Raw genomic sequence first — 12,471 nt, 5'->3', positions numbered from 1 at the left:
CCTCCTCTGACTTCTCACCCATGAACATCTGCAGTCCCTCATTGCCAACTGCCTCCCTCACACCAGCCATGCTACAGGTTAGAGCCATCTCCTATACTGTGTGTATGTATATGTAGTTAGATAGAGAAACACACACACACACACACACACACACACACACACACACACACACACACACACACACACACACACACACACACACACACACACACACACCACAAACTCTAGATGTGATCCTGCCTCTAGTATATTGAACGTTTCATTGCTTGGCCAATTATTGGAAAATGTATTAAACATTGTGGTGTAAAAGAGCGGCACACATTTTCAGATCCATACACCAGGGGGCAGTGATGGACCAGTGATCTCTGGCACCTGGCCTCTGGGTTATTTTCATGATGTTTAATTGCTGTTTGTAGACCACATGACTGTGCACTCCGTTATGGCTGGAAAGGCTCTATTAGATCAGCTGGGGCAGACAATGCCTTTATTATGTATCACCAGGAGGTCAGCTCTGTGTCTTGCTGTCTCCGCGGTCATGAGACCAAGCCTCCGACTGCTGCTTTCCTGTCAGCGGTGGCTTTTACCCAGGACCACGTTCTCCCCGAAGAAAACCTATCCTGTGGCCGCTGAATTCATAATCTGATTATTAATTAAGGCATTTAATGTTGAATATTGCCAATACCGAGTCCTGATATTCCTTTTCAAAAGTGCTAGTATTCCAGTCAATCTAAAATCAGTAAAACCAGTCCAGGCTAGAAGAGATTAAGCTTAAAGCTCAATGTCATGTAACTGTATCTGTCTCTAAATAGTCTACAGAATGGCTACATTTAATTGTATTGTCTTTTACATAGTTTAAGTGGTTTAAGCATAACATAAATAAATGCCCTTAGTGGGCCCTTAGTGGCTCACCTGGTAAAGCGCATACCATTAAGACTCCTTAATGGTCCTTGCGCAGCTGGCCAAGTCCAACCTGAGGGAGAGAAGAAGCAAGCACTCAGTTGAGTAGTTCAAAGTAATAATGTATCGTGTGCACGGTTCAGGTAGAGAAAGTCATCGAAAACAATACCAGCTCTCACGTTGTATCCAATATGATTCTTCTTTATTATCAGTTTTCCCTCAGCAGCAAGCAAACAGAGGCCTTCCTCATCTCTCTCTCTCTCCTTGTTTCTCTCTCACTGTAGCTGTCTGGATAAAGCATGAAAGTACATAAAATGTACTTATACTCCCATCCATTATGTCCAAAAAAATCACACCCGTGTGAACTGAGTGGTGTAATATAGCCTGTCTGACGTAATGAAATCATGTCTGACGTAATGAAATCACACCCGGGTGAACAGGGTGAACATAGCAACCATGCTCATTTTTTATGCACTAACAAAGCCAGTTGTAGGAGAATCACACCCGGGTGAACAGGGTGAACATAGCAACCATGCTCATTTTTTCTGCACTAACAAAGCCAGTTGTAGGAGTGGTTTACACCACTCAAAAAATAATATGGATTCAGCATTTCTTCCATCCGTTCAGCAGTTTCTCACTAGTTTGTATTACAAGGGGCCAGTGAGGCTATTCAACGTTGAAGCTCTGGGCCCTAGTGGTAGGAGGAGGGACTACAGGCGGACCCGTGGATTCATGACCGGGAAACCCCGTGCAGCTGGGCTTTAACATGTAGGACCATCACTCCCTACGTCACCCCGGACCTCAAATTTGAGGTCCGGAGGAGGTACTTCCGGCAGTCTTCCGGGTGCTTCAAAACGCCACAGAGCAACTTCCACTGACATAAATAGCTGGGGGGGGCGGAGCTTCGCGCCAGTTCAGTCTCTATCCTTTTATATACTCTATGGTGTATGACCCACAAAACTGTTTGGCATGCAACACATTACTGTAAATGAAAACACAAGTCACTTCAGTATGCAGCCAGGCCTGGGACTGGCAAACATCCCAACTCCAAAGGTCAGTTGTAAAGCTAATTGCAGTTGCTAAACCATGTACGAGATGTTTAGACAATTAGGACCCTATTTGTTTAATAATAATAATAATATAATAATAAAACTTTATTTGTATAGCACCTTTCATGACATGAAATGCAGCTCAAAGTGCTTTACACAAAAAAGAAAAGAAAAGCAGGGCATAAACAATACAGTGAGGACATGAATAACATTTTTTTTAAAAGACAGATAAATCAATTAAAAGCAAGGGTGTAAAAGTGGGTCTTGAGCTGAGCTTTAAAAATGTCTACAGAGGCTGCCTGTCGAAGGTACAGTGGGAGTTTGTTCCACGCCGTCGGCCCGTAGAAGCAAAAAGCTGCTTCCCCGTATTTTTTAGTTGCCATTTACAATCTATTTATTTTTAAGTGGATGCACTAAATGTCATTTTGTCGTATGTTCCATACCGTGACAACATGCATCTTAGCTTGTTATCTATCTTGCACCCAGTTCAAAATGCACTGCAAGTGTCATTGCTTGTTTCCAACAGACGTAGCCTTTCGTGAGGCATGGAAAAATGAAACAAAACATTTATTTTTTATTTCTGAGTACCCCCCCTTGTTTTTGATGTATTGATTTATTTTGACCACGCACCAGAGTGGTCAGTGTTGTGGTATAGAGATGTTTGCTCATCTGTGTCCCCATAGACGTTTTATTAGGCGGAGTGAGCACCTCGTCTAAAGTCTAGAGCAGCTCCTCAGGGCCAGCACAGTATGTCCGTCCATGCTAAAGCGTGCACTGCTTGCAATCAAATATATCCAACTCTGCACCCATGTTCAGAATTGAACGCTGTTCAACTAGCTAAATTTGAGTTGGACACCCCCAATACATTTTCGCCCTGTATTCATTTAAAACCATGCGCCATAGATTGTCTAAATAGGCCATTATGTAGTACATCTGACCTGAGGCAACCTTAGTTTAATTATCGGTTAATCACAATAGAATTGCAGAAACGATCGGAGAGCAACATGGTCCACATGGGCCGGGTTCAAAAACCCACACCGAGTACATGGTCTGAACCACAAGGACAGCCTAAGCTTCTGCCTGTTCAGATGATCTGTCCGGTCTGCTCTCAGTTCACGTCTCTCTCTTGTCTTTTCCTCAGACTCCCACCCTGTTGCTGACTCCCAGTCCTCTGCTGTCCAACATCCACTTCTGGAGCACCCTCAGTCCAGTGGCTCCTCTCAGTCCGGCAACACGTCGCCTGCATGGAGCACACCTTTTCCAGGTGAGTAGTAGTAAACACCTCACGTATCTTCATGAGACTTCTTCATGGGTCTTTTTCTTAAGTTAAAGGGTAAGACCACTTTTTGAGAGGTTTGGGTTGTTTTCTTACCTTATTATGGGCAAACTATTCCATTCCATGAGTTATTTCGCTCCGTTGTGTTGTTTATTAGCAATTTAAGAAATAAAAAATAGGGGAAACAGCTCTCAAAGTCACTCTTTTAGCACATAAACCAACGCAACAAAAGATTATTCTGACAGTTTATGACATCAGGAAAACAAAAAAAAATAAAAAATGTCAACTTTGTCTTGTTTTGACTAATTTGTGTTAATGTAGAAAGAAGATATAGGTATGCCTACGCCGACCGAATCACTGCTGTTCGCGTTGAGTAAAAAACGATCTGATTGGACCAAAACTGTACACCACTTCCTTATTGGAAACAACGGGGATGTAAACAAATGGATTTGATCTCGTCCGCTTGTCACTAAAAACATACACAATGGACGTGTTTGAGGGAGACACTTTAGAAGACACTTTAGAAGAAGTGTGTAAAGTGTCTGTGTCTGGGATTGCTCATATGCGAGGCTGCAGCTGGGTGCATCTCAAACAGCGTGGAGACTTCTGTTTACAAACGAAACCTCGCAAGACGTCCCCGCAAGAGTTGGGAACGCCGTAGTACTGCTTCAGTCTATCTCCGACTAAAATAGTAACTTTATAAATCTATCTTAAAAGACGAAAATAAAACCGCATGAGTTTTCCTGATGTCATAAACTGTCAGAATCATCTTTTGTTTTGCGTTGGTTTATGTGCTAAAAGAGTGACTTTGAGAGCTGTTTCCCCGTTACAATGGAAGTCAATGGACGCTATTTTTTATTTCTTAAATTGCTAATAAACATCACAACGGAGCGAAATAACTCATGGAATGGAATAGTTTGCCAATAATAAGGTAAAAAAACAACCCAAACCTCTCAAAAAGTGGTCTTACCCTTTAACTCACTGTTAACCTGTCATAACACACTTTGTTCTGCTGTATTCCAGTTCCCATCGGTGCTCACGCCCCATTTCCAGATCCCAGTGCACAGTCTGGAAGGGATCAACACACCTGGCCCCATCTCGCCAGACCCCCAGAGGACATAGTACTACATCCCTGTGCCTCGCATCTGTCATGGCCCTGGGACCTAGTCAGCCAGACCTCCGTCATCAGCTCCTCATCTCCCAGATATCAGTGCGCTGACACACCTGTCATTGGGCCTGAGGCATCACTGCCAACCCCCCCCCCCCCCCCCCCCCCCCCCCCCCACACACACACACACACACACCAGGCCAGGCCCGCACTCTGGTGGTGCTTGTCATTTTTGTACGTTCCAAATGATTTACTGCCATATAATTCACACTACAGTCACATTGCGGTGAGGGGAGGTCTGGACTCTGGAGCGATGATGTAAGCTGGGTTGATGTGGGGTGATGTGTTCAGTGTTCAGCTTCATGCCATTCTGAGGGACAAGCATTTGTGCATCAAGGAGGCACATTATGAACATTTACATAATTCCTTACATACCATTGTATACATTTTCCCTTGACTTGACTGGGGATTCTTGCTCATGTCTATTTGGAAGAAAAAGGGATTTCCATGGCAACTAGCTGGCTGCATGCAGAACGATTGGACACAGAGCAGCCTGAAGTATGCATAAATTAAGGGTTGGTTAGACCAACAATATTGCAGATGTCTGAATAACTGTTTGCTTTGTGTGCTTTTAAATATTTTAAACAGCCATCCATTCCTTAACGTTTGCTCCCTTTTGAAGGGCAGTGCATTAACCTGGTACTTAGTCATTGCCAAGTCACCCCATGTTTCATACAGCCCCTGTCGCTGCCAACCCCTACTGTTGGCCTGGGGAGAGAGTAGACAAGCACATGCCTCCTCCATTACACATGGAGTCACCAGCTGTGTCTTTTCACTTGACTGTGTACTTTGAGCCAGTAGGAGTCGCTAGTGCAGCAACAAGGACACAATGCCCTGCCAGCTGCCCAACCATGAACACTGACTGTTTGTTGGAGCACCCAGCCAAGCTGGAGGCACCTCTACCACGAATCAATCCCGGGCCTCTGCGGTGAGTGTACCTCTACAACACCCAGACAACCCAGGAAATGATTATTATATTGGAAATTTCATGTCGACATGATGCTTTATTAGCCTGCCTGCTGCTCCCTACCTAAAGATATACGTCCAATCTCGCCTACGAGTGTGCATTGCACTAGATTTTCTTCAAGCTAACGTGTTGACTATAGCCATAACCACAAGAACCCTTACCTTACTCTTACTGCAGCATTGGCCATATAGCAACGGAACCTCTCCACAATTTCCTCCTTCTTTAGCTTGCCTCTTTGTAAATGTACCCCAGCTCTTTCTGCATGTACAGTACATTAGCCCTAAAAGCCAGTGTGGGCCACCTGGGCTGCTCAGGGCACAAACCACAGTCAGGAAAGCCATAACTCCTAACTTAATCCCAATCGTACCTCCAATCAACCTTAACCTTTGGACCTTGAACCCTAATTTAGGACTGTGTTGAACTGTCATGAAGCAGTTTAGCACCTTCCTTTGCCATACAAACCTTTTGTGAAGGTGTAGAATATGAAAGAGTGACACCCACCCACACTTAAAATGACCTTGAAGCCATAAGTACTAATGCTCTTGAGAGTGTGGACATAGGATTTAATCATTTTTCTATCTTGTTTACATGTGACACTTGGGGAATTGAATGATTACACTGTCACAGTGTTCATTTACCCAAGCGTTGCTCTCTAACCCAGGGATGGACAACCAGTGAATTTTGTACGGGAAAGGACTCATTTGTACTCACTAATAGATCCAGCTCCCACGCCCTATATGCTTAACTCCATTGCTGGGCTAGTTCACAATCTACAAGCTCACAATGCATTGTGAGCTTGTAGATCAGCTATATTCAGCGCACGACACTGCTGCACAACCAAGTATAAATCTGGCTTGTTAACCCTACAATCAAGTCACGCTGAAGCGGTGCCTTACCTCAGCCTAGCCCAAGTTAAAGTCTGACTGTCGATAGTTGCCAGTTCTGTAATTGAAAAGATTATTGTTCAGTAACCACAGCTTATAGCCTAGGGCTCCTGTTTATGTGAATGCCTAACACTGAATTCACACCAGCATAAGTATTTCGCTGCTGCGTTCGGACAAAGCGGTGAGGTTCAATGCAATGTCTGGTGAGGAACCACCACAGATAAAGGCAGTGTGGAAAAGCTGTGGCAAAGTGTGTGGCAAGATCGAACGGCAGCCAACCAGAAGTGCGCTGTGCTCTAAAGTGGGCGTGGATTAAACATACACACTGGACAGCACTTGAGATCTACAGAAATGTAGGCTACTACATACTACTGTATGGAAGTACCTAATGTTGATTCTAAAAGTTTAAACTAGCACTTGTAGATTTGTATTTCCTAAAGTATTTCATATAATGTACCCGTATACAATTTATAAATTATAAATGAGAATCAAGTGTATGTACTTCTCCTCCCTGCCTGCGAGCTCTCCTGCCGTGTGCAGCTGCTCGCTTTGAGCTGCTCGGAGCAGTGGAGTTCTCGCTGGACCACAACACACTTATTTAAGACGGTGTCACTCATTTCTCGAACATGCAGATTTTGCGATAAAACGGAGCGAGCAAAATCACTGCCGCTGCTGGTGTGAATTCACTGAGTGTTTTCTATGCCATATCTTTGCTTTGACCAAACTAGAGCGCTAGATTAAGATGTTTTTTTGTGTGTGCACTTGTTCTTGTGTTTGTACAGTACTGTGCAGATCAGATGTTTATTACTGCTTATCCGTTTTCCTTCACTTTAGTTTTATAGAGGCATTCTAGTAGGGCTGTCCCCAATGCCTTTTTCAAGTTTTGGATATCCTACGCATTTATCTAGCAAGCATTTGAATATTTGTTCTAAATTAATTCGCCAATACATTTAAAACAATCATGCCTCTTTGTGGCATGATTGCTATGGTATCAATGCAGAGGCCAGCACTTTATGGTACATTGTGTCACATCTCAATGGTAAATGATGTTAAGTCACACCTCAGCCAAGCAGATTTATCACCTTTACCTTGATGACCCCATTATGGAAAAGACTATTTTGTATTTTTTAATAACTTCCAAACATAGCACATTTACAAGCTCAGGAATGTTGTGAGCTTATACATCAGCAAGTTTTGCCATTTGCCGTACAACTAATTGATGAATGAGTATCCATTATTAAGCTATTTGGGGCCAGCCCTAGAATCTAGTACTGTACCAATAGACAAAGTAAAGTACGTAAATACTTATTGCACATTAAGTAAATGTTTCTAAGGTCACATTGACTCACAAAAGATATCGACAGTATATGCACATAGCAGAGATATGGACCACCACCTCCATATCCTATTCTCTTTAAACCTGCTTAAATGTAGTTCAAAAAACATACTGTACATGTATATTGTTTATCTAGTTGCTTAATATGTTTCTTTAATCCACATTTATTTTCCTGTAACTTTCAATATAATTCTAAGAATTATTTCTATTTTTGTAAAAGGAGAAAACAGACATGTGTGTGCCGGTATTTTGTTTTACAGTATGTACTGTAACCAGCCTAATTTGGGTTTTCATGTAAACACTCATGTATTTCCTCATGTAATGTCGCTCTCCTCTGTTTGGGAGATGGTTGTCCCATGGTGGTATTGGCTATTTGGGGAACCCTAGCCTTGCGGGAAGAAATCTAAATCCATGTTTATATGTATATATAGTGTTGTTATTGTAAATGCAGATGTTGTGGACTTGTGGTGGAATGTTTGCACTTAAACATGTTGGGGGTTCCTGCAGTATTGGATTCTATCACTTTTTTAAGACAGATTTCTTGTGTCCTTTGAAGATGCCAACAGCATTTTAAGGGGTATTATATTTTTTCGAAACAAGGGGAGCATAAATTCACGCACTAATTACTTTATACTACAAATCCAAGAGATCTACCCAAACTTTTATATATTGATTAAGAATCAATATTGTTAATTCAGGCCCTAGAACAGATGTCTATTTTATCTAAATATTAGAATTTATAAAAGCCCAATATGATTGGTCGGCTATATTGTATTTTTGCAGTAGTAGTTTTGATAAAACTCAAAGCAGCCAGATGATTGTTATATTTCTCTAAAGCTTTCCTCTCCTTAAGGACCCAAGTGCATAATTTCTTAATACCTACGTAATAATTTCCTTGAAGTTTTCTTGAAATGTAAAATCTGTTTTGTGACTTTTTAAATGAGACAAACTGACTTTTTGCTTAAACGTCTTGCTTTCTGTCCAGTTGTACATTTGTGTTTTGTTTTTTTATGTTTACAAGCTACTTGTCTGAAGTGGCATTGATGTGTGAGTGAGAGACACAGAAGAAGTATTTGTATCTGAAGAGCTGGATAAGACCAAATAAAGAAAAAGAATACCCTGATCTCTCAAACCCACTGTCTATGGACATTTATTAAATGCTGTCAGTGGTAGAAGTACTGCATGTTGTACTTAACTGAAAGTATCAATACCACAATGTAGAAATACTCTGTTAAAAGTGCAAGTCCAGTATTCAAAGATTACTTGAGTAAAACTATACAAAAGTATTGGCATCAAAATATTCTTTAGTACTGAAAGTAAAAGTACTCATTATGCAGAATGTCCCATTTCCCAAGTTTGAAAATGGAAGAGCTACAAGCTCACAACGCACGTGAGCTTGTACATCTGGTATTTTCAAATAGCCAACGTATAGGTGTATAGGCTGAAGTGGTTAATGTGTGTTTGTAATCTACAAAGTAAACTTTCAAACAATTGTACTGCAGTAAAAGTACAAAAAAGCCCCTAGTGGAATAGAATAAAAGTATTGAAAATTGGAAATACCTCAAAATTCTACTTAAGTACGTGAGTAAATGTACTTAGTTACTTTCCACCACTTTTGTGTGCACAGTCTAACACCAGGCTATGTCAATAATTACTGATTATGTGCCATACCAAAACCAAACCTACTAATCTGATCGAACCAACAAGGATGACCAATTTCAAAAGATCTATGACAAAAGCAAAATGGACATCCATGTTCCAGCACCATGTTCTTTATGAATGCCAAGGTTGTGGACCACATAATTTCAACATTGATACCATGTAGGCAATACAATATTCAGGATTCCAAACTGGTACAGGAAATCTAATGTCACAAGGTTAGTATGGAGTTATGCTTATAGGCCTGTTACACAATTACTACATAAACGCTTGATAGCAATTATATATGAGATAATTGCAACCACTTTTTCAAAACATAGTGGAAATAGCAGATCTACAAGCTCAACATGCGCCAGTAAATTGGTTATTTCCACTATTCATAAATATATATATTATAAGTTATACAAGTTATTTGTCATTATCTGCCCTGTGCAGCCGAACAGAAATGCATTTCTTCAACGACTTAATTTAATCGTTAATTGCAATTATTTGAGCGACAATTAATCGTCCAGTAAAATGTCATAACCGTGACAGCCCTAATACTTAAATCAAAGTGAGGTAAAGTCGTGCATGTCCTTTGAATTGGCCTTTGATTGGTGGTATACTGATTAATGAAGAGTAATCAGAGGATGAACATTCAAAGTAAAAAGTTCCAGCATGTGTGCCCACAGTAAGCTGAATAATAAAAAGTGCGAATGGAGTTTCTAGGTGAAAGTGCTTTTTTGACGTGCCAATATCTGCCATTGAGCCCCATTGTAAATGTCTCAAATGTCCACCGTAAGATGAACCTAAATAGGTTTGAATGGGGTTTCTAGGTGTAAGTATGTAGGACTAGTAGCATGCCAAAGTTTGTGCTATTGCCATTGGGAATGCATTGGGCGTTTAACTTAAATAACTCAGAAACTACAAAACACTTCAAAGTAAAAAGTTCCAGCATGTGTCTCCACAGAAAGCTGAATTATAAAAAGTGTGAATGGAGTTTCTAGGTGAAGGTGCTTTTTTGACGTGCCAATATCTGCCATTGAGCCCCATTGTACATTTCTCAAATTTGAAAGCACTATATTTCTAAAACTATGAAACATTTCAAAGATTCCTTTTCAGGCAAACATGTCCACCATAAGATGAACCTAAATAGGTTTGAATGGAGTTTCTAGGTGTAAGTATGTAGGACTAGTAGCATGCCAAAGCTTGTGCTATTGCCATTGAGAATGCATTGGGCGTTTAAGTTAAATAACTCAGAAACTACAAAACATTTCAAAGTAAAAAGTTCCAGCATGTGTCTGCACAGTAAGCTGAATTATACAAAGTGTGAATGGAGTTTCTAGGTGAAAGTGATTTTTTGACGTGCCACTATCTACCATTATACATTTCTCAAATTTGAAAGCACTATATTTCTAAAACTATGAAACATTTCAAAGATTCCTTTTCAGGCAAAAATGTCCACCGTAAGATGAACCTAAATAGGTTTGAATGGGGTTTCTAGGTGTAAGTATGTAGGACTAGTAGCATGCCAAAGTTTGTGCTATTGCCATTGAGAATGCATTGGGCGTTTAAGTTAAATAACTCAGAAACTACAAAACATTTCAAGGTAAAAAGTTCCAGCATGTGTGCCCACAGTAAGCTGAATAATAAAAAGTGCGAATGGAGTTTCTAGGTGAAAGTGCTTTTTTGATGTGCCAATATCTGCCATTGACCCCCATTCTGAATTTCTCAAATTTAAAAGCACTATATTTCTAAAACTATGAAACATTTCAAAGATTCCTTTTCAAGCAAACATGTCCACCATAAGATGAACCTAAATAGGTTTGAATGGGGTTTCTAGGTGTAAGTATGTAGGACTAGTAGCATGCCAAAGATTGTGCTATTGCCATTGAGAATGCATTGGGCGTTTAAGTTAAATAACTCAGAAACTACAAAACATTTCAAAGTAAAAAGTTCCAGCATGTGTCTGCACAGTAAGCTGAATTATACAAAGTGTGAATGGAGTTTCTAGGTGAAAGTGATTTTTTGACGTGCCACTATCTACCATTATACATTTCTCAAATTTGAAAGCACTATATTTCTAAAACTATGAAACATTTCAAAGATTCCTTTTCAGGCAAACATGTCCACCGTAAGATGAACCTAAATAGGTTTGAATGGGGTTTCTAGGTGTAAGTATGTATGACTAGTAGCATGCCAAAGTTTGTGCTATTGCCATTGGGAATGCATTGGGCGTTTAACTTAAATAACTCAGAAACGACAAAACATTTCAAAGTAAAAAGTTCCAGCATGTGTCTCCACAGAAAGCTGAATTATAAAAAGTGTGAATGGAGTTTCTAGGTGAAAGTGCTTTTTTGACGTGCCAATATCTGCCATTGAGCCCCATTGTAAATGTCTCAAATTTGAAAGCACTATATTTCTAAAACGATGAAACATTTCAAAGATTCCTTTTCAGGCAAACATGTCCACCGTAAGATGAACCTAAATAGGTTTGAATGGGGTTTCTAGGTGTAAGTATGTAGGACTAGTAGCATGCCAAAGTTTGTGCTATTGCCATTGGGAATGCATTGGGCGTTTAACTTAAATAACTCAGAAACTACAAAACACTTCAAAGTAAAAAGTTCCAGCATGTGTCTCCACAGAAAGCTGAATTATAAAAAGTGTGAATGGAGTTTCTAGGTGAAAGTGCTTTTTTGACGTGCCAATATCTGCCATTGAGCCCCATTGTAAATGTCTCAAATTTGAAAGCACTATATTTCTAAAACGATGAAACATTTCAAAGATTCCTTTTCAGGCAAACATGTCCACCGTAAGATGAACCTAAATAGGTTTGAATGGGGTTTCTAGGTGTAAGTATGTAGGACTAGTAGCATGCCAAAGTTTGTGCTATTGCCATTGGGAATGCATTGGGCGTTTAACTTAAATAACTCAGAAACTACAAAACATTTCAAAGTAAAAAGTTCCAGCATGTGTCTCCACAGTAAGCTGAATTATAAAACGTGTGAATGGAGTTTCTAGGTGAAAGTATTTTTGACGTGCCAATATCTGCCATTGAGCCCCATGTATAGTGTCATTATATAGATATGTTCTAGTTATAGTTTATATGTATGGTGTCATTATATAGATATGTTCTAGTCACGTTCGTAGCTTACGCATGTTTCGCGATAAATGCATTTTACATATGTGATGTATTCCCATGCTTTTTGTTCTTGCTTAATGTAAGTCGCTCTGGATTAAGAGCGTCTGCTAAATG

At 40.2% G+C, this 12,471-nt stretch overlaps 1 protein-coding gene across 1 annotated transcript in view; it reads left to right on the top strand.

Annotated features, from left to right (window-relative positions):
* elk4 (ETS transcription factor ELK4) overlaps positions 1 to 4,507 on the top strand; it is a 12,086-nt gene extending 7,579 nt beyond the window's left edge. Inside the window, exons 4-6 of the mRNA XM_079510620.1 lie at positions 1 to 77; positions 3,088 to 3,210; positions 4,246 to 4,507. The exon at positions 1 to 77 is cut by the window's left edge and continues 157 nt beyond it. Coding sequence (XP_079366746.1) covers positions 1 to 77; positions 3,088 to 3,210; positions 4,246 to 4,344 — 299 coding nt within the window. The 3' untranslated portion in view covers positions 4,345 to 4,507. The remainder of the gene's footprint in view (positions 78 to 3,087; positions 3,211 to 4,245) is intronic.
* Positions 4,508 to 12,471: the final 7,964 nt, after the last annotated feature.

Source organism: Electrona antarctica (assembly GCF_951216825.1).
Source record: "Electrona antarctica genome assembly, chromosome: 9".
Classification (NCBI taxonomy): Eukaryota; Metazoa; Chordata; class Actinopteri; order Myctophiformes; family Myctophidae; genus Electrona; species Electrona antarctica.
Note: the sequence above shows the minus strand (reverse complement) of the source record. Positions and strands in the feature narration are given on the sequence as shown.